This window comes from Dipodomys spectabilis, unplaced genomic scaffold (assembly GCF_019054845.1).
Source record: "Dipodomys spectabilis isolate Male_0828 unplaced genomic scaffold, ASM1905484v1 ptg000009l, whole genome shotgun sequence".
Taxonomy (NCBI): Eukaryota; Metazoa; Chordata; class Mammalia; order Rodentia; family Heteromyidae; genus Dipodomys; species Dipodomys spectabilis.
The window spans coordinates 12,129,304-12,149,537 of NW_024870686.1; the positions used below are offsets into that span (position 1 = coordinate 12,129,304).

Sequence of the window (20,234 nt, forward strand, 5' to 3'; positions counted from 1 at the left end):
TTAACTCTGGTCATTTGGAAGAGATTGGTTTCTGTTATATAATTAGAATATGGAAAACTATGTGCATAAAAATATGTGTAACTGTGCCTTAATAATCCCTGAAATTTTTTTAAAACAAATGAATAATTCAAGCAACCTAGCCTGAGAAAGGCATACAAGAGGGTTGATCTTTGTTGCTGTTCTTAATGTACTTATAATGTACTATGTGGTTTTTTTGTTTCTTTTGTATGTTCTTCCCTCATGGTAGAACCCCTGTTGTCATTGTATTTGATTCTGGTGCCCTGCATCTTGTATATACATTTTTTTCTAATTTGGGGAGGGGAAGAGAAATAACAAAATGCTGAAATAAGGATTGTAACAATGAGATGTACAAGAAAGTATGTTGAAAACGAACATTACAACTTTGCAGGGGGGATGAGGGGAGAGGGGAAGAGGGAGTTGGGGAGGGGGAGAGGAAAGGGTTGGTAGGGGAAATATAAAGGAGGGTGTAAGAATATGTGATAGGAAATGGACTCATTACCTTGCTCATGAGCTGTAACCCCTCTGTACAGTATCTTTACAATATGTGTGTTAAAAAAAAAAAAAAAAAGAAAGAAAGGCATAGAGTAAAGAGCATAAGGTCCATAGGATTCAGATTTGATTCTTACTACCCCAAGTCACCAAGAGTAACAGAGGACTAAGTGAAGGGAAAGGAAATTTAGATTGGATAATTCTATAAGAAAGTAGCACGCTTCAGCCATGACTCTGAGACCAATTTCAGCAATGGGGACTAAGGTTCTGTCCACCCCAACCCACAGAAGACACTTGGTAGACTCCTAAAAGCATTTGATAAATGCTTATGAAAATGTGGATGTAAGCAACAACAAGCAGCCCATTGCACTGTGTGCATTCTCCTGTCTACATGGTTCTACCAGGAAGGGTTTCTTTTGCCCTATTTTATTTCCTTGCCTTTTTCCCCATAACTGGTGAGCTCAACATTCCCCTCTTCAAATTCAGGCATCGTGTCTTAAAAGAACCAATCTGGATTATTGTTCTCTGAATCAAAGTTAAGGCAAAGAGTTACCCATGGGGGACCCTGATGTATATGAATCACTCAGGACAGTTTCACAACTCTATATAATACATTTATAAGTTTACGTTCTAAAAAATTGTTCTTGAGTTTGTGTCTTAAACGCTATGCCAATTGAAGTAGCATACACATAAATTCTCAAATAACTAATAGGTATAGAAAATGCACACCATTGACCTGATAGCAGTTTAGACCCTAAGTTCCTAAGGAGAAAAAAAGTATTTTGCTAAGAAGCACACAAAAGGCCTGCAGAAGATGAAGGCAAATAAAGCCAAGGCTATGAGCACACAGGATGAGGCTATCAAAGCCTGGTAAAGCCCAACGAGGAAAGTAAATGCAAGAGCCCAAAACTGTGCCAGCTGCAAGCTCCAACTTGAGCTTATACGGCTCACTCCAGGCTTTTGGAACATGTTCATAACTACATTGCTTAGCATCACAAGGCAAAGCAACCCAAATGCCACCAAATGCCAAAGCCTAAACCAAGGCCAGATATGTCTCCAGCTTCCATTCTGACTCAAACTCCAACTTCTGCTCTTGTTCCGGCTCAGGCTCCTAGAGGTGCTCAGGCCCCTTTGAAGGTCCCATTGTGGAGGATGAGGGCTGGAGTGTGAGAACAGATAGACTGGAGTGACCTCCCTAGATGCCTCTGCAGATGGCTGGTGTCCTCTGCTTTTTCTACAAATTAACCTGAGGGAAGATCTGTTTTGAAAAAAATAATACTACATTTTCTTTCACCAATAAAATGGAAACCCAACCTTGAGCAGACATTTGAGTCTTCATGTTCTTCGAAGCTTTGCATAATTAGTCAAAGGGTAGATCAGTAGATAAACAAAATATGGTATATTCTGCTTTAAAAAGGAGGTGAGTTCTGATACATGCTACAATGTAGATCAATTTTAATAGCATGATGCTAAGGGAAGTAAACTAGTCACAAAAGGACAAATATCATCTGATTTTACTCCTATGAGGTTCCTAAAGTATTTACAGTCCTAAGATAGTGTCGGTCAAAATCTGAGAGGAAAGGAGAGTGAGGATTTAGTGACTAAAGTTGGGGAAGATGAAGAAGTTCTGAGATGGCTGTTGGTAGTGGTTGTGCAATAATGTGACTGGATTTTTTTGTACATTTTTATTGTAAAAATACTGTACAGAGGGGTTACAGTTACATGAGTACATTTCCTATCCAGCATTGTTGTCTCCTCCTTTGTTTTTCCCCTGCCTTCCCTCCCACCTGCACTACTTCCCCCCCCCCCCACACCAGTTGTAAGATTCATTTTCAACATAGTGTCTTGTACATCTCATTGTTACAATAGGTCAACCTGTATCCCTATTTAAGCATTTTGTTTTTTTCTCTTCCCCTCCCTGAATTAGAGAAGTGTATATACAAGATGCAGGGCACCGACATCAAATACAGTGAAAACAGGGGTTATACCATGGGGGAGAAACATACAAAGAAACAAAAAAATCACAGGGTACATTATAAATACATTAGAAACAATAGCAAGAAAGAAAAAAAATATTTGTGTCCCTATCTCGGGGTTCATTTCACTTAAGATCATCTTATATGGTCATATGTATATAGCTTTTGACCTTTTCTACTTGTCCTACACATGTACTAGTTATGCCACAGAACTGTATGCTTGAAAATTGTTAAAGGGCTGGATTGAATGCTATGCATATTTTGCCACAATAAAAAGAAAAACATTAATGAATATAGTATGTGAGGTGAAGTAATAGATGTGACATTATTTGTCTCATGGTTGGAGAAAGTATATAGATCCTGATGAGCTGATGTGCGAGGAATGAGGAGCAACCTGGATGCTGAAAACTAAAAAGCAAACGCTCGGTGATGTTGGAAGAGGACCAGGGGACTCAAATAACTCCAGTTCTGATCAATAGAATAGATGTAACCAGTAGCCCACGTGACTATCTTTAGATTGATGTAACTCGGCTTTCAAAGGGTTTTAGTTCCACCCCTTGAAAATTTTCCAGTAGACTCATGAATTCCACTGGAAATGCTACAAATTTGGCTTAATGAGACTCTCAATTAAGCTATTATACACATGCTACATAACAATTTAAGACAGATTTATGCTAAAGACAAAAGCCTTTAGACTTGGGCTAATGGGATCCCCAAATTTCTAAAGGAAACATTGGCAATTTGCTATGACCTGGGGGTAGGAGGAATCAATAGGACACAAGAATCCGCTGAATTTGTAGACACTGAATCCATGGCAAAGTCTTCACACGGGATAGTAACAAACACTTTAAAAATCACTGGGAGCTGAGCCAAGAGAAGGAACACGGAGACAAGGGCTTCGTCAATCTTAAGGATAAACTTCTTCCTGCACAAGGAAAACAAAGGACAACTTCTGAAGCATTTTCTTTGATTTCCTCTGATCTCTCTAAATTGAAGGAGTCTGGCCCTACAGACTGGGATCAGGCCCAGTTTCTCAAAGAGAAGAACAAATTCAGCTTTCTCGTCAGCTTCAAAATGCAGGTCCAGTAACTATCAGATCTGCCTAAAGAGGTCCTAAACTGTGTAACCTGCTGAGAACAATATTCAAGCATCTCAGGATCAAGTTTGAATTCTAAGAAACTTGAAAAAAAAATTTAAAAAAGGAATTGCAGTCAAATGCTCTTTTTCCTTTAAAAAAATATTTTTTGATGATTCTGTCTTCTTTATGTATGGTGTATTCATGTGTATTTCTTTGGGAGGGTTGAGAGAGGGCACAGAACTCAAGGGAAAAAGGGTGAAAAAGTTCAGCACTGGCACTCACTGGACACTGATGAAAGTGAACCATACAATTTACGGGTAGTGATGGGAGGGAGGGACTGGGTAAGAATGAGAAAACAGGAGACATTGTGTGAAAGGAAATGCACTCATTACCAGACTCATGTAATTGTAATCCTTATGTGCATCACTTTGAAAATAACAATAAGTAAAAACAATACTGAACTTTAAAAAATGAGACAAGTTGCTAAGACTCTTGAGAAATGGGGAGGAGAAAGTAACTCGGCTTCCTGGGATGTGAAAATTGCTAGGCACAGGGTTCACAAACAACAACAACAAAACAGTTTTCCCAGAGTGGAATGTCTTTTCCGTGAGTGTTCATCTACAATGAATATATGATTCAAGGGGCAGTAAGATTAGGATCCCAACAACTGGACATACCAAAGGAAACTTCTAGAATAGTTCTGTATCGCCACATTTGCAAATATGAAATAATACCAAGCTGCCATACAGGTACATCAAATTACATAATCAGGGTATTGAACAACCTGAGAATAGCCCTACACACCACATATCCTTTGAACAAACTGGCTTGACTAGTCCAAATGGAGAGGGACATTAACATTCTACTAATCTGTGCCCATGACTTCACAAATGTAAACGTTGGCTAATTTTAGCTCCCAGTGTGATTTGCTTTTACTTAGCCCTAATTACATCTTTGTGATAATACCACACAACTAAACTCTACAGTCCTTCCGTATAAATCTAGTTATGTGAAACTTAAAGGGAAATCTTTGACCTAATTCAAATAGAAAAGATGTTCATTTCATAAATGCCACATTGATTAGCTATCAAAAATATTGTATCCAAGGCTCTGTCTTCCCTTCTTCAGCTGATCATTAAAACTCATAGAACAATTTAATAGGGAAAAATATTCAAAGGCCTAGGAATACCATGGGCCATTTTGGGGATCATTAGATCATACTGGCTTAGGAGTCCTATCAGACCACCCTGATGCTATTCAAACACTAAAAATAATAATAAAAAAATTAAAAAATGTGCCAGAGAATTTTCATGAATCTAAATAAGAATTGTATTCACATCCCTGGTACCTGCAGGTAGCAGTCATTCATTCAATCATGTTTAAGAGATATAGTCTCTGAAAATTACACAGATTTCTCAAAGAATTCCTAAGAGAATTCATCTTTAAGGGGCTAGTTATGTTCTCCTATATATCTAAAATCATACCAGGTCTGTGCACTAGGAGATTAAGAATATAGTCACTCACATCATTTTCTGTAGTATTAATTCTCTTGAAAAAGGCCAATTGTAAAAAATTAGCCAGTGAATATTTGGCCTCTTTCTTGAGTCAGCCTGTGCAAAATTTGTGCCTCTATACAAAAGCTGTGTGCATCAAATCCCCACAAGAATTATGACATTTGCTCTTGCATGCTTTAGAAATAAAACTGTTTCAAAAACACAAATTGTATTGCCTATTTTATAAGTTCACACTAGATGATGAATTGGCACCAGGCATAGATGTTGCCAATTCAGACTGGTCCTTAATTTGGCAGCCTAGTAATATACTGCTAATATCTCCCAATCATGTAGAAGAAGAAAATTACTACGGAACTTACAGTGTCTAGCTATGACCTGCAAAGGTTCTCTGCTCAAAGAGAAATGAAGTGTGAGACCAATTAAATAAAATACCTATGCATTGGCCTTCTTTCACCTTAACCCTGAGAAAGTGTTCCTCATCCATAGAAGATTTAGCTGGAAATCTTTACTGAAGTATCATAATTAGTAAGACTATGTTGTGAGCTCAGAAAAGTAAAGTACCTCAGCCTCATATGTCACTTACCTTTGAACTCCAAGGTTTCCCTTCTAATGCTAACCAACAGACTGAGGGTAACTATGCCCAACTTCAGACTGTCTATTTTTATGTGGGAATAAATTGAAATCACTAGAACTATCCCAAAACATGTGGATGTTAGATGAAAAAGCCACTAGAACTAAAATCAGATAAAATTGATAATAACAAAATGTATTTCCCAAATAAGTACCCTGCTTTTAATTTGTTTTTAAATTATCTTCCAGCTGCTTCTGCAGAAGCATTGTATTTGGGACATCTGTGACCTTTTAAGTGATCTTATTATTGGTGTACCAGGTTTTATTATTCCACTCATCTTAGCCCATGGTCAAATCAGACATATAACTCCTCTTCATTCAGTTCTACCTTAAATAATAAAGAAACATAAAATATAATTATATCTGGAAGAGAACTGCATTCATTTGTTTCCATCTCCAGAATAATTGAAGGTAAGAGATGTCAAGGAACTTGACATCTTCGCTGTCTTCACTTGCGGGATGCAGGGTCTTTTTTCTGTTTTCAATGAGACAAATTTGATTTACCTAGAAAATTATGTGTCCATGTTCTAAGAAATGTATCAAGGTCTGGGCCATTCAATCTCCAAAAGATAACAAATAAAGTACAATATAGAAGGGGAACAAACATTTGTCTCTTCTCTGTCTTGATATTTGTACCTTGGTAATACTTGGGTTAGAGAAGAGAGAATGCACATTTCAGAGCTCCTGGTGAGAGAGGAAACAAATTTGCTTTAATTTCAAGACAGTCATTTCAGATACAAAAGAAGAAGTCTTGTCATGTCAGGCTTAGAAGCTTGCAAACCAATTATAGGCCATGTGCACAAGGGAATTTCACTTAACAGTTTCAAAGTGCCATCAGAGATGAAGGCTCTGAGTTTAGAACTTTAAAAAACAGTTTATGGGGCTGGGAAGGTGGCTCAGTGGTAGAGCGCTTGCCTTGCATGCCTGAGGCCCTGGGTTCGATTCCTCAGCACCACATAAGCAAAAAGAAAAAAGCTGGCAGTGGCGCTGTTGCTCAAGTGGTAGAGTGCTAGCCTTGAGCTGAAGAGCTGAGGGACAGCGCCCAGGCCCAGAGTTCAGGCCCCACGACCGGACCCCCCAAAAAAAAAAAACAGTTTATGTATGTAAGTGTGTAAATATATGCATATATGTACATATACATATATATATATATATATGGAAGAGGGTAATGGCTCAAGTGATAGAGCACCAGCCTTGAGCAAAAGAAGTTATACAAAGTTGAATTAAAGCCCTAGTACCAGATATATTTAAAAGAATGCTGTAATTCCAGTTAGTAATAAATGTTTACTTGAACTAACAAATGTATTTGTTACTTGTTCCTGTACTATATATTACTGTAAAATCAGGGCTTATAAATAATACAAACTTGTGAGCTCACTATTCTGTAGTCAGAATTTATTCAGGATCTTAACTCAGTGTTTCAGACATTTGCAACTAGCAGGCAGCACTTTTATCTTGAGGCTTGACTGCTGAAGGTCTACTTCATAGTCACCCTCGTTGTTGGAGACATTAATTTCTTGCAGCAGTGAAACTGAGGGTTCCATGCTCCTAACTGCTGCGGGATAGGCACTGTTCTCAAGTCTACCAGGCTATCTGCAGTTTGCTACCACTCTGGCTTTCCCACCATGTCTGCTTACTCATTAGTTCGGCAGTGAATCTCTAGAGTAAAACTACTAATGTAACTATAGTCATGGCAGCCAACTCGTTCCCATATTCTATGTTTAGAAAAAAAATAACAAGTCCAACAGAGACCTGCATAAAAGCATGGTCCCAATCGAAGGCAGAGATCAGGGAAGATCATCTTAAAAATCCATCCACTACAGTTAACCATTGACTTCCAAAATATTTATGTTCCTCCCACATGAAAATTACATTCATTGATTCTTTCCCAGGATTCCCCCAAAGTATCATTAGCAATATATGAAAATCCAAATTTTATTAGCTAAATCAGATGTAGGTGTGGAAGAGGCTCATGAAGTGTATGTCATTAAGTATAATTCCTACAACACAATTGCTTTCAGTCTATACACCTGTGAAAAGATAAAGGCAAGTTTCATAGCCACAGCACTCCCCAATAGTAGCACAGAGCTACCAACATTTCTATTCAAAAAGAAGGAAAGCAAATGGAAAACACCAAAGGGTATTTTGTCCATAGTAATCCTGTGATGTACCCACAATGCTATTAGAATTCATTGTTGAAGTTTCAACACTAGGCTCTATCTTCAAGTCTCTGTCTATCATAATTTCCTTAGTCTGGGCTTCAAGTTTGACCATGATTCCCCTTTAAGTCAACACAGATAGACTTATAGCTTTAAATATACATGGTTCTCAATCTCTGTATCTTAAGAGAGATCTCTTTATTATTTTTGAGTTGCATCCAGACTAGAAATGAAGATTTTGCTTGACATACTTGAATCACATATCAATCGTTACATACTGAGTAAAATAGCATACATGATAGGGCTGGGAAGGTGGCTCAGTGGTAAAGCGCTTGCCTTGCATGCCTGAGGCCCTGGGTTCGATTCCTCAGCACCACATAAGCAAAAAGAAAAAAGCCAGAAGTGGCGCTGTGGCTCAAGTGGTAGAGCGCTAGCCTTGAGCTGAAGAGCTGAGGGACAGCGCCCAGGCCCAGAGTTCAGGCCCCACGACTGGACCCAAAAAAAAAAAAAAATAGCATACATGATAGCCATGTACTTATTGGTAGAAATTGGATTAGGGCTTGGACTAAGTGCCTGGTTGCTGTCTCTGAGCCCTTTTGTTCAAAGCTAGTGTTGTACCACTTTGACCCATAGCTCTACTTCTGGTTTTCTGATGGTTAATTGGAAATAAGAGTCTCACAGACTTTCCTGCCCAGGCAGGCTTTGAGCCATGATTCTCAGCCTCATCTGTAGCTAGGATTACAGGCATAAGCCACCAGGGCCCAGCCATGATCATCCTTAAATAAGAATAAAATGTTAAAACTTACTGTCTATCCACTAAAATGCTTATTGGCATAATAAAAAAAATGTTATGGTATGATGCAGAGATTTTCAGATTTGGGTCCAAGAAACCAAAGTCCTATTTACATGAACTGATATTCTAATTTCTTTCCCCTCCATTCCAACTTACAAGTCATTACTGAGTTTTAATCACATTCTGCTATGTCCAGAGTTAATCTCTCCATTTTCACCAGCCCAATAGAAAGAGCAGTCAGACCAGCTCTACCTTAGTGTTGAAACTTCAACAATGAATTCTAATAGCATTGTGGCTACATCACATGATTACTATGGACAAAATACTGTTTGGTGTTTTCCATTTGTTTTCCTTCTTTTTGAATAGAAATGTTGGTAGCTTTGTGCTACTACTGGGGGGTGCTGTGGATATGAAACTTGCCTTTATCTTTTCACAGGTCCATAGACTGAAAGCAACTGTGTTCACGTAGGAATTATACTTAATGCAAGAAATTACTTTGAAAAAGCAAAACTCTTACCTACCCATCAAGGTACTGTTTAAATTAAACTTTAAATATTTCATGGATACCAACACAGGGCATTTACAACTTGGGCACTGGGATAAGGAAGCAACCTCTTTCTATACACAAGACACAGTAGCACAGTATTGAAGAGGACCAGCAGAGGTGAATTAAAGCAACCATAAGTCTCATGACGAGAAGAGAGACCCTTCTCTCAGCTACACTGGAAAAAAGTTAAATTATCATCAGAAACCACCATATGCTTAATAACAGTAAAGTGATGTGTGCCCCCAGTAAAAATATGAATATTTCTCCCGCCAGAGCTTTTAGTTTTATTATTCTCAAATTTTTGTAGCACGTCCCCAAAGACTACTCATTTGGTATTATTGTCAAGACTCTGATGCCAAGGTAAGAAAAATTAGTTGCTTCCCTTTAGAAAGCTTTCTAAAAAATCTTTATTTGAGAGCAAAGATATTATATATTTTGTGTAGTCACTAACAACACCAAGGTTAAGTTGTTTATGGAAAAGTCCATCTGGTAATTACCTGACTATCAGCATCTTTGAAGGCATCAATGAGATATAATCAAAATGTCTGAAAGTTTCTTAAAGGGAGAACTGATATTCATTGTTTATAATATCACACATTTTTCACTTTGGTTTGTTCCTTCTCTCTTTAAAGACTATCAGAAATGTCATCTCTTCATGAATGCCTTCTCTAAATCATCTTATCTATTATTCTTTTCTTCTAGGTCTAAAACTTGGTATCCTGATATAACACATCATAGTTCAAAGTATTATAAATGCTAGTTTACTCAAGTATTGTTTCTCCAATCAGACATTAAGCTCTGTGAAGCAGGATCCACCCCTGACTTAACCTTCACATTCCCCCGGGTGCCTCACAGAGCGTCTGGTGACTAGTAGCCTTTAGTGAAAGGTTGCTAGCCACAGGTAGATGGGGCCTTACCACTGTTAACGGAAGTGCCACAAAGATTAATGCCACTATCACACAGGGTGAAAGAAAAGGTCTTGGCTACAATAAATGAAGAAAATAAGTAACTGTAAGTTGACTACATTGTTTAATAGTTTCAACATTAGAATTTCTCTAAATATCAAACTCTCTAGGGTGCTTAGAACATTGTCATTTTTTAAATCCTATAAATAAAACTCACACCTGAAAAGCAATGATATCAAAACATAAAATAAAATTATTTAATTCCCTTTTGAACAGGTCTTGAATGCAATACAAATCAATAAAAGTATTTCTTCTGAGCCCAAAGGAACCAATGTCACATTTAAAAGGCGACTGATTGCATGAGAGTATATTATACATTATACTGTATTCTTTTAAAAGTGAGTTCCAGATCTTATTCTGTAGTTGATGTTCTAATGATGTTTTCTTTATAGCACAATATTCCACAACGAAGTCATGATACACTATAAGACATTTTGTGGTCTTTCCTCTTTGTATTGTCTTCATATACCAGTAAAAAATAAACTCTTTAATAAATAAATATATAATAAATATTTGTAAATGGAAAATGTATAAATAGGTTCATTGTGTAAAAAAAGAGGTCTATATTGGTGTGGCATATTTTATACTCCATAGTCACTTGAGGGTTTTTTGTTTGTTCATTTTGTTTGTTTTAGCTATAATGCCATCACCTGAAAATTTCTACAGTCTTCAGAACTTAAGAGGCAATAATTATGACCAATTATGTCAATTAATTTCTTCACCATTGAAGTATCTATTTTTAAGGGAATTTTCAAAGTAAACATAACAAGAGAGGCAGAGACACCAGCAGCAAACTAGATGATGTTCCCATTATCCACGGTGAACTGATTTTCTGCTTCAGTCTACTGGTAAGGACTGAGCCAAGGTACCTAAGGAAACTTAATCCACCTGTAGATCTTCATCTACTTCCAGTCTATTTCTTTTTGTCTGTATTTTTTCAAAATTTGGTTCTCCCAGCGAAAAACAAACTCTAATAGTCTGACTGTCTTCTCCAGTTGGTATTTAACCATGGGAACTGTTAGAGAAAAGAATGGATGTGATTTCGTTCTTCAAACAGAGACATTTTCATGCTTCAAGTGTACATCAGTAGGTCTTTGTACAATTCTGGAACTCTTTCTGGATCTACTGGTCTTGGTAAGAAATGAGTAAATTTTTGATGTCTTTTGGACCTGGCACCATCTCTTGCAGTCCCGTCTTTGTTCAGTGCCACAAAATACCTGCGGCCAGTGTCTCCGTGTTTATATATATTGGACGAATAAGTGTTATACCAGTTCTCTTCAAATTGCTCCCTGAAGATGCATTCAGCAGTCAGTGTCTCCTGCAAAAGAAAGAAAACCATTAACTTTTTTTCTTTCTCTTCATTTGGGTCATATATTGCTTGGAGTTTTTTCTTCAGGTGACTGTATCTGACAGTTGAGTTCAAAGAACTTTAAAATAATGTTAATTCTCAATTTCATTTTCTTCCTTCCTTCCCTCTTTCTCTCTTCCTTTCTTCCTTTCTCTCAGCTTTACATTCTTTTTCAGATTGAGTCATATGCTTTTTGCTGGGCCAGCCTCAAACCATGTTCCTCCTATCTACTCTTCCCATGTAGTTGCCATTACAAGCATGTCACACCCAACCAATTTCATTTTAAAATGCTTAACAAAACTTGTGAATTTTTACTTATAGCACATTATCACCCTTGTGCTACTACCACCACCAAGCAGGTCTCAAATCTGTCTTGTCCACTGTAGTTACCAAACTTATACATAGCAGGATATCTTACGATAGCTAAGATCTTGCTAATTGGAGGTCATACCTCCAAATCTAATATATCTTCTTTCTATGAATTTATTACAGGTGGTATGTTCCCCACAATTAGCTTCCAACTGATTGTGTTACTATTGAAGTATATGTAGCAAAATCCCAATCATTCCTTGTCTTTTTAAGATGGACTGTATGTTGTCCTAAAGGATAGACCACAGTTTCTTATTTAATCCCACACGTGTATGAAGACTGTCTACATAGGTTTTCAATCTTCCATTAACAATCCTTTACAACTGCATTATTTGTGTCTTTGTCTAAACTGACTCCCATTGTTCTCTGTCACTGGTGGAAATGACCAAACTCTGAAGGCAACTGAAAAGATTTGGGATAAAGAATAGGATTGAGTAGAAGGCTGATTAAGGATTTTAAAAGTATAACGGAATTGTTCTACTGTTGCTTAGGAACGTGGAAATTTGCTAGGATAGAGACTTCCAATGTTTATGGATTTTATAAACTGCTTCAGGAACATATTATTGGGGAACATTTTAATTACAAAATGAGTAACAATTATTTCAAGAATTATAATAGTCATTTAAAAACAATAATACTTACTGAGCCATAAAGTTCTCCTTTGTCATTCATTCCCAGGTAAAGACCACTGTCCACGCCTCTGATACTGACCAGTCCCACTGCCACACTGATGAATTCCAGAATTCCTGAATTTATAAAGAAAACAATGATTTGTATTGATTAGTGTACATATATCTAAAGCAAATGATAAGACTGATGCATGTTGACATTCAACAAATAGAAGCTATTATTATTATCATAAGTAAGTGTATAATAGAGGTATTCGTGGCCCTCCATGTTTCTACTGGTTTTAATTGCAGCCATTTTCAATTAACTAGGGGTGGGGGAGGTTGCTGTTATTGATGTTCCTTCTTCTGGAACAGCATAATTTACAAGAGAATGAAAGTGTATTTTTTGTAATAAAAATGGTTTTATACCTTCTTATATTCTTTTCATAGAGTCTTAAAAACAATCTCTTAAGTCTTAAAGCTGTTATTATCATCCTCATGTGGAATACAGAGAAACTGAGGATCAAGGATGTTTATTGATCTTGTAATTGGTAAAACTAACATTTGAACCAAGTTACTTTTTCTGAACCCTAATCCAGTGTTTTTGTACTCCAGATCACTGTTTCATTGGGATAGTACAGTAGTTTCAAGACTAACAACTACAAAATATGTTGTTTCTGTCACATGATTTTTTAACAAATTGTATCTTTTGAAAAGTAAAAGGACATCATATTTCATTATATCTCATAGCCACATACCAAAAGCTCAATAGGAAAATGGATTTTGTTATCAATAGTTTTCTAGTTACTATAATTAATCAATGGATGACTCATTTCAAAAACATTCCACTTGACACGGTAATACACCACACTTCCAAAAAGTACAATGTACTGCCTCACTCTACATTATCCTGTTTTTCTACACACACTAACCTTTGGACTAATGCTTTTGTCTTCTTCTTCCCCTTAGGCAGGTAAGAATGTATCACCGTACTTTTTATGCTTGGTTCTGCTTCTTCAATAGCTTTGTACCTTTACCCCACCTTAAGCTCTACAAACAGTTTAAATGTGTACCATTTAGCCTGACTCTTGCTCTTAAGTCATTTCTTGATTTATTGTACCAGTTCCTGTTTGGACACGTGATACTCCCAAAGCCAAGGGAAAGTACAGAATCTGACTATTTGCTGATATGGAGGGCTCTATTCTACCCAGAGCTTAATTCACTCTTTGGCAGAAACATAGATTCTTAGCAAGACAAATGAGCTCTTTCAACCTATTAGGAGATCATGTAGAACACTAGAGCTATCAAAGATCTTACAGCAACAATACACTACTAAAAGTTCCTAAGTGGCTTGAAAGAGCCTGTGTCCTTAACTGAGAGCCTAAGGCAAAGAAAAGATAAAGAAGACCTAGACTCCAAAAGATAGTCATCATAATGACAACTATAGAGTGAGGGAATAAAGGGGAAAAAAGACTCACTGCTAAGCTTATCTGTGAAAGATTCCTATTAAAACAAAATTGGCATAAAAATATACCAATTATAACAACTATGCTAAATATTCATTAAAATTAAAGAGTATAATCTGTGGCTGAGATGCATTGCATCTTAAATCCCTTTAGGTATTAAATAATTTTTAATTTGCAATAAACTACTCTTGTCTTTCACAGGAAAGGAATTGATAACCTAAGTAGAATGAAGAATAGAACCAGGTGTCAAGTATAGTAGACTGTAACTTTGATTTCCATCTATACTATTTATATAAAAATATTCATTCTTCCTGGAAATCTCAATGAGCCCTGATTCAGTGTTTCTATTACACGACACACTCTACTTACTCTTTTATTCTTATCTTAACATAATTCTGTTATGTAATTGTATGAAGGAAAAATGATCACATGTGTCCTTAGAGTAATTATATTCAATAGTTTCAAATTTATTAAATAACATTCAAAACCTCATGCATAACCAGGCATAGATTACTTTTACAATGGTTAGTAGAACTGATGGGAAAGTGCCTTTATGTTTTCTTGTGTTCCTCTTAAGGATTTTAGCCACACTTTTTAATTCTGATCCTTTTTTCTCCTCAAGGAAATAGTATACTGCGTAGTAATTTGTAATCGTTTGATTCTTAAATGAGATTTGACAAGTCTTTCTTATTCATAATGTGAGGTGGCAACTACACTAATTCCTTTACAAAGAGTAGACATGAAAAACTTTCCTTAAGAGGTAATCACAGATTTTAGATAGATTTTCTAATGCCCAGTGTCCCAGAAAAAGACTTGGAGGTACTTTGTCTTTCTGGTATCATTTTCAAAGCCAGCCTTTAAAAAAAAAAATCATAATAAACAGGTGAGTCAACCCACCAATGCAACCACATCAGACAAATCTATGGAGAATAGAGGAGAATAAAAGAAGGAGCTTTAAAGGACTATGTTTGATCTCAGGTTAAACTTTTTTTTAAGAAATGATTCCATGTTTACGTATTAAGTCTTTCTACTATACTACTGTGCACAAAGGATCCTGTTATAAATATAAAGCTAACACGGAATTATTTTAGCCTCACCGAGACCTTTCTTAGTATGTCCTAGCATATGGTTTTGAAAATTAAAAATATAGAATTCTCAGCAACTTAAGATAACATTTCAAAAATGATATTTGGTATCTTAAATAATCATTCTTCAGAGTTTTCCAAATTTGTACTTTGATGATGCTGAAATGAGTCTAAAAGAAAAACTAGAAAATAACTTAATAGCAATTGCAGCACTAGCAAAGGAAGTCAAATATAGAGAGATGCATACACCGTTGTACATATTAAATATAACTTCCTCATTACCTATATACCCTGGCAGTAAAATATGATGCATAAGCTCTTGAAGGCCACTAGGATGCACTGTAACGTATCAAAAGGAGTTGCTTATTCCTTTAGCTACCAGATTAATCTGGGTTATCTTTCTATTACGTAACAATGAATAGTTTGTTTCTATATATAGTCTCTTACCACAGTGTGACTTAAACTAGCACATAATCAGTCTAAGTCCTATTTGTGATTTACTAAATAATCACACAAAAGCTTAATAATAGCAGACAGTAATTCTGAAATGCAACATCTATTTAAAACCCAAGCTTGACTTCTGTCTATAAGTATCACATTTGTGTCTGTTTCTAAATCTTCCTAAGAACTGGATAATTCTTCTGTAATGAGTGGAATCTTCATTCTTGAAGAGAACTGAACCACCTGGTGTCCACAAAGTTCTTTAGCATCTCCTCCTCCTCAATTTAAAAACACTTTCCAAAAGTGACCTCAGATTGGTCACTAGGTCATGACACTCTTGACTCATAGTCAGTGGGAATTTGAAAGAGATCAGTGGAAGCTGCAAACACATGGGTTTTAAAAAGTTAATTTTCTAAGCCTTTAAGTGCTACCAAATCACCACCACATGCTTATTTTTACATCTAAAGTTATAAATGCCCGTTAAATGGAGATTTACACTTCTCCAATTTTAATGGTTTGCAAGTCAAAAACAGAAATGTAGGTATGAGAGGAATAAGGAGATAAGGATAAAATAAGAGGATCACGACGAAAGGAGATTCTCAAAAAGAATTCTATGGTGCCAAGGAAAACGAGAACTAGAGAACTCTTGTACTTTCAAATCACTTCCAACAAACAAATGATACTTTAATATATATTCATATATATATATACATATATATACACACATATATGCATTTATACACACATATATATGTGTGTGTATATATGCATATATATAAAGAATTTCTCAAATGATGTCACCAGTTAGGGTATCCAAATCTCTTCAGAGTGTTGGCAGGTTAACTCTAACGTAAAGAAAGCTTCATCTTTTGGGAAAGGATCCTGAGATGTTAGAACCCTTAAAGGGATCACCTAACTTTTCTAGTCTTTGTGCACACCACGAAAGTTAAGACTCATACTGCAGAAGGCACTTACTTGCCAGTTACCAAGTTAGTAAGTAATTAACAGTAGAGGCTTTCTGATTTCCCAATCTATGACATTTACCAGGCGTGTTTGTTTTTCTTTAACCCCTTCTGCTCCCTGGCATTGTGGCAGTTTTTTTTTTCTTTGAAACGCCTTTCTGTTCCCACCTATATCTTCTTTCCTTTTCCTCTTACCTACAGTGTGCACACCAAGATCCTTACTTTCCAGTTTCGCAGTTTCTAAAGAACAGCTTAGCTGAAGCACTGGGCATGCTCAGTAGCTTCCCTGCCACCCCCACCCCCTTCCTCACCCAAATAGAACTGTAAAGCTCTGAGAACTGCAGCCAGGTGACCCTTTAACAGTAGCCACAGTCCCCAGGAAAAAGTTAAGCTGCTCGCTCCCCCGGTGGACATTTACAGTTCTCTAAGTAGACATGCAAATGCCATGCATCCGGTGCCAGAGCCAGGTCACCGGTGGCGAGCCAGCTGCGTAACTGTACGCGTTTAAAGTAGAGAGTGCATCTATACTAGTTTTCAAACAGGGGGGAGAGATGAACGGAAGTTGGAGAAAGACATCCTAAGATTTTTAACAGCACAACGAACCGCCTGCTAGGTCAAGAGTGCAAGAAGAGGTGGAAAATATGATGGCGAATTCAGGTCTTTGTGTCTCAGGAGGGGACGACCACTAGGATTAGCCCGGGCCCCTACCCACCCCTTTCCTCCCCACTCCTGGCAGCCTCTGGAGCATCGGTGCAGCATGCACTGGCCTCGAGCATGGCCCAACTTCCAGCCCCCGGGGCCTCTGGCCCCGAATGAGTGCAGGGATTGCGGGAAGGGAGCGAGGGGTCGGCAAGTGCGGTGGCAGAGCTGAGCTGGAGCCCCGAGCCGGGTGCCGGTACCTACCGAAGAGGCTGTGGTCCTGCCGGGTGCCCTGCACGCTGCCGTCGGGCAGGATCTGCAGGTGGAAGCCGGTGCGGCAGTAGAGCTGCCGGCGGCGCAGGATGCCGTGCAGGTGCGCCAGCTCCGCAGACCCCGGCCCGCCGCGGGCGCCCCGCTCCGCCGCGCCCCGCCGCTCGCCCAGCAGCGGCGGCCGCTCCCCGGCCGGAGGCAACAGGAAGTGCGAGCCCACCTGCTGACCCAAACCCTCCAGGCCGCCCAGGAAGCCCCCCACTTCGGCTAAGGGAGCCATGAAGGGGCCAGGAGGAAAGGGGGGAAATCCGAAAAGCGGAGCGGAGGTGAAGAGTTGGATGGAGGGAAATTCTAGCCGTCCCCCACAACAAAAGTTAAGCCAGGTTACTCCTGTGAGGTCGCTGGTAGGGACTGTGCACTGGGCTAGCCGGGCGGATGGCACTGTCTGGAAGTGATCTTCTCTCCTGGGCTAGCCGCTGCTGGCTGTGTAGAAGCATCTATAGCTGCCGCGGCTAGCAGTACTGGGCTGGGGCAGAGGGGCTGGGGCTCCAACTCGGCAAACGGATCAGATCCGAGTCCTGTGTACATACACTGCGTCTATATATGCGGGTCCTCTTGACATATGCTAATCAAGTCCTTTCATGCGCCCTGGGGAGGCTGGTTCTGTTTGAAATCTTAAACCAGCCTCCTCTCAACACGTTTTTGCTCTTCCCAAGTGACCAAAAAGGGGCCCTGGGCGGTTCTCGAGCCACGCATTCGCAAAAATCATTCCTGCACTGGGCCTGCAAAATTCAGGGAGGCTCAGGGGGTGTCCCCTCTTTGGGACAACGGTGATGATGTTTGGTGGCCGCTTGGCAAACGTCTTTGATGTGAACTCCTCTACAGGGATAGATCACTGCCTAGCTTGGCAGTATAGGGAAGAAGGCGGGCGGGAGGGGAGAGACAAAACAGAAGGGGATGGGTGGGAGGAGAAAAGGAGAGAAGAGGAGGAGAATTGGACTCCTTGGGAACGCCTGGGAACTTGCCCTGGACAGGTGCAGAGGAAGGTAAGAGAGAGAAGGAAAAAGGGCGTTACCCCAGGCTTAGACCTGCCCAGACACACATGAAAGGAAAATCAAAGCCTTGACAGTTTAACTCACTAATTTTAAAACACTAATAAAATGTACCAGTATCACTCTTTTCTTTTATCATTTAGATGGGGGATTTTTCTTTACATAATCAAGGTATGGTTAGAAACACCTATTTCCCCCCTCCCTTCCTTAAGTTCTCTTTAATCTTTATTTTTACTCAGATAACGTATGATATGACCAGGATTGCCTTCCATCCACATGGAGGTTTAAAAATTGTATGCCAAAGTCCTGGACTTTTAAGTTGCATCATATAGCAATGTAGGGTAATCATGCATCAGTGGATTGAGACTGGTCTACATTCTTATCTTTTGTCATAAATAGACAGTAAGTATGTGCAAGAGCATCATAAACGATGAACAGCCTAAAAAACAAGATTTTTTGTTCATATTTCAATTATAAAACCTAAGGCCAAATGAAAATAGTGTTGGTGCTTGGTGAGTTTTTAGACTTCGAACGTTATTGGGGAAAAAAATTGAGTTCTTTACATTTTTCTAAAACTGGAAAGCCACTAAAGTGAGAGATTGAGATGCATTTAAATGTTAAAAACTTTGGTTTTGTATCACAAGTTAAATTAAAAATCTTTCCAGAAGAGCTAAGAATTATTCTTGATTTAGGTTTCCTTTGAACCAAGAATTTTGGAGACCATTCAAGATTAGTTTTTCAATATTATCTCATTATTTTTCAGTAAAAGCCTAAACTTAAGATTTCAGTTGAATTTGACTGGTTTATTTTATCTGAAGATTTGGTTTGGGTTTGTTGTTGTTATCTAATTAATTCTCAGATCCCTTAAAGTAGGTAAGGTTGCACATTTTCATCACTATACACTTATCTACAGACCCCTGTACAGCCAAGTTATAAAAGAAGCTGTAAAACAGTAATAGATATTAAATAAAACAAAAACACTGGCTAAGAGCAATAAACAGATAAGTTACTTTCGAAGTGTGTCTTAGGTCTGTTTTAAAAGCTGTACCAGGTAAGTGTATCATTTCACATTTCAAACAACAGCACTCTGTGGTGGGACCCCCAAATCCACCATAATCAAGATTTCAAAGCACATCTGTGTAAACACTATCACATCAGTGTAAAACATCAACCAATGAGCTTTTACTTTGAACCAAATCTTCTTAATTGCAGTGTTAAATCAAAGAAAGATCAAAGTTGTGTGCATCTTATAGCGGGATAACTCAAGTAGCCAGAACATACATTGATTACTTTTAAAGAGGAGATACTTAAAGGTTTTAAAATTAGATCAAGTGATGTTTAATGAGGTTTGTTTCAAGGTCTAAATTCTATACACCATATAAAGACTGTTAATTATTCCATAATGAATATGTGTTATCATCAGCTGCTCATTTAGGTATTAAAGTCTATAATAGTATTTTCTCATATGAACACTTGAATAATCTATAGTTTTGACACTGCTCAAATATACTAAATTAGACAAACACATAGATACAAACATAAACACATGCTATTTTAATATGGGAAAATATTCACATGTTCACCAATGCTCAAATATATTTATAATACCTAACTTGTCTTTGTACATTTCAGCATTTTATATGCATCCTTTCATTTGATTACTACAATAAATCTAGAAGATTGGCATACTCACTTTACAGAGACAAAATACTGTCTTGAATTCTGTCTGGTCTTTTTAGTCTGAAGTCCAATGTCCCAAGACAATTTTTATTTTATAAAATAAGGGCAGTGTAACACCTGCATAGTTCACTATGCCTAAAGT

The 20,234-nt window shown here is 38.0% G+C and overlaps 1 protein-coding gene across 1 annotated transcript; it reads right to left on the reverse strand.

The window, feature by feature from the left end:
- Positions 1–11,244: 11,244 nt before the first annotated feature.
- Fgf20 (fibroblast growth factor 20) lies at positions 11,245–17,640 on the reverse strand. The gene is made up of 3 exons (XM_042702090.1): positions 17,355–17,640; positions 12,532–12,635; positions 11,245–11,490 (listed from the first exon to the last, which is right to left on the reverse strand). The coding sequence occupies exons 1-3, from the start codon at positions 17,638–17,640 to the stop codon at positions 11,245–11,247; spliced, it is 636 nt and encodes a 211-aa protein (XP_042558024.1).
- Positions 17,641–20,234: the final 2,594 nt, after the last annotated feature.

What these genes read in the sequence shown, in the direction of transcription:
- Fgf20 (XM_042702090.1), bottom strand. Translation starts at nt 17,640, where the DNA reads ATGGCTCCCTTAGCCGAAGTGGGGGGCTTCCTGGGCGGCCTGGAGGGT. An exon ending in GCAGGACCACAGCCTCTTCG is followed by an intron (nt 12,636 to 17,354) that starts GTAGGTACCGGC and finishes TTATAAATTCAG; the next exon opens with GAATTCTGGAATTCATCAGT. An exon ending in AAGGAGAACTTTATGGCTCA is followed by an intron (nt 11,491 to 12,531) that starts GTAAGTATTATT and finishes TTTCTTTTGCAG; the next exon opens with GAGACACTGACTGCTGAATG.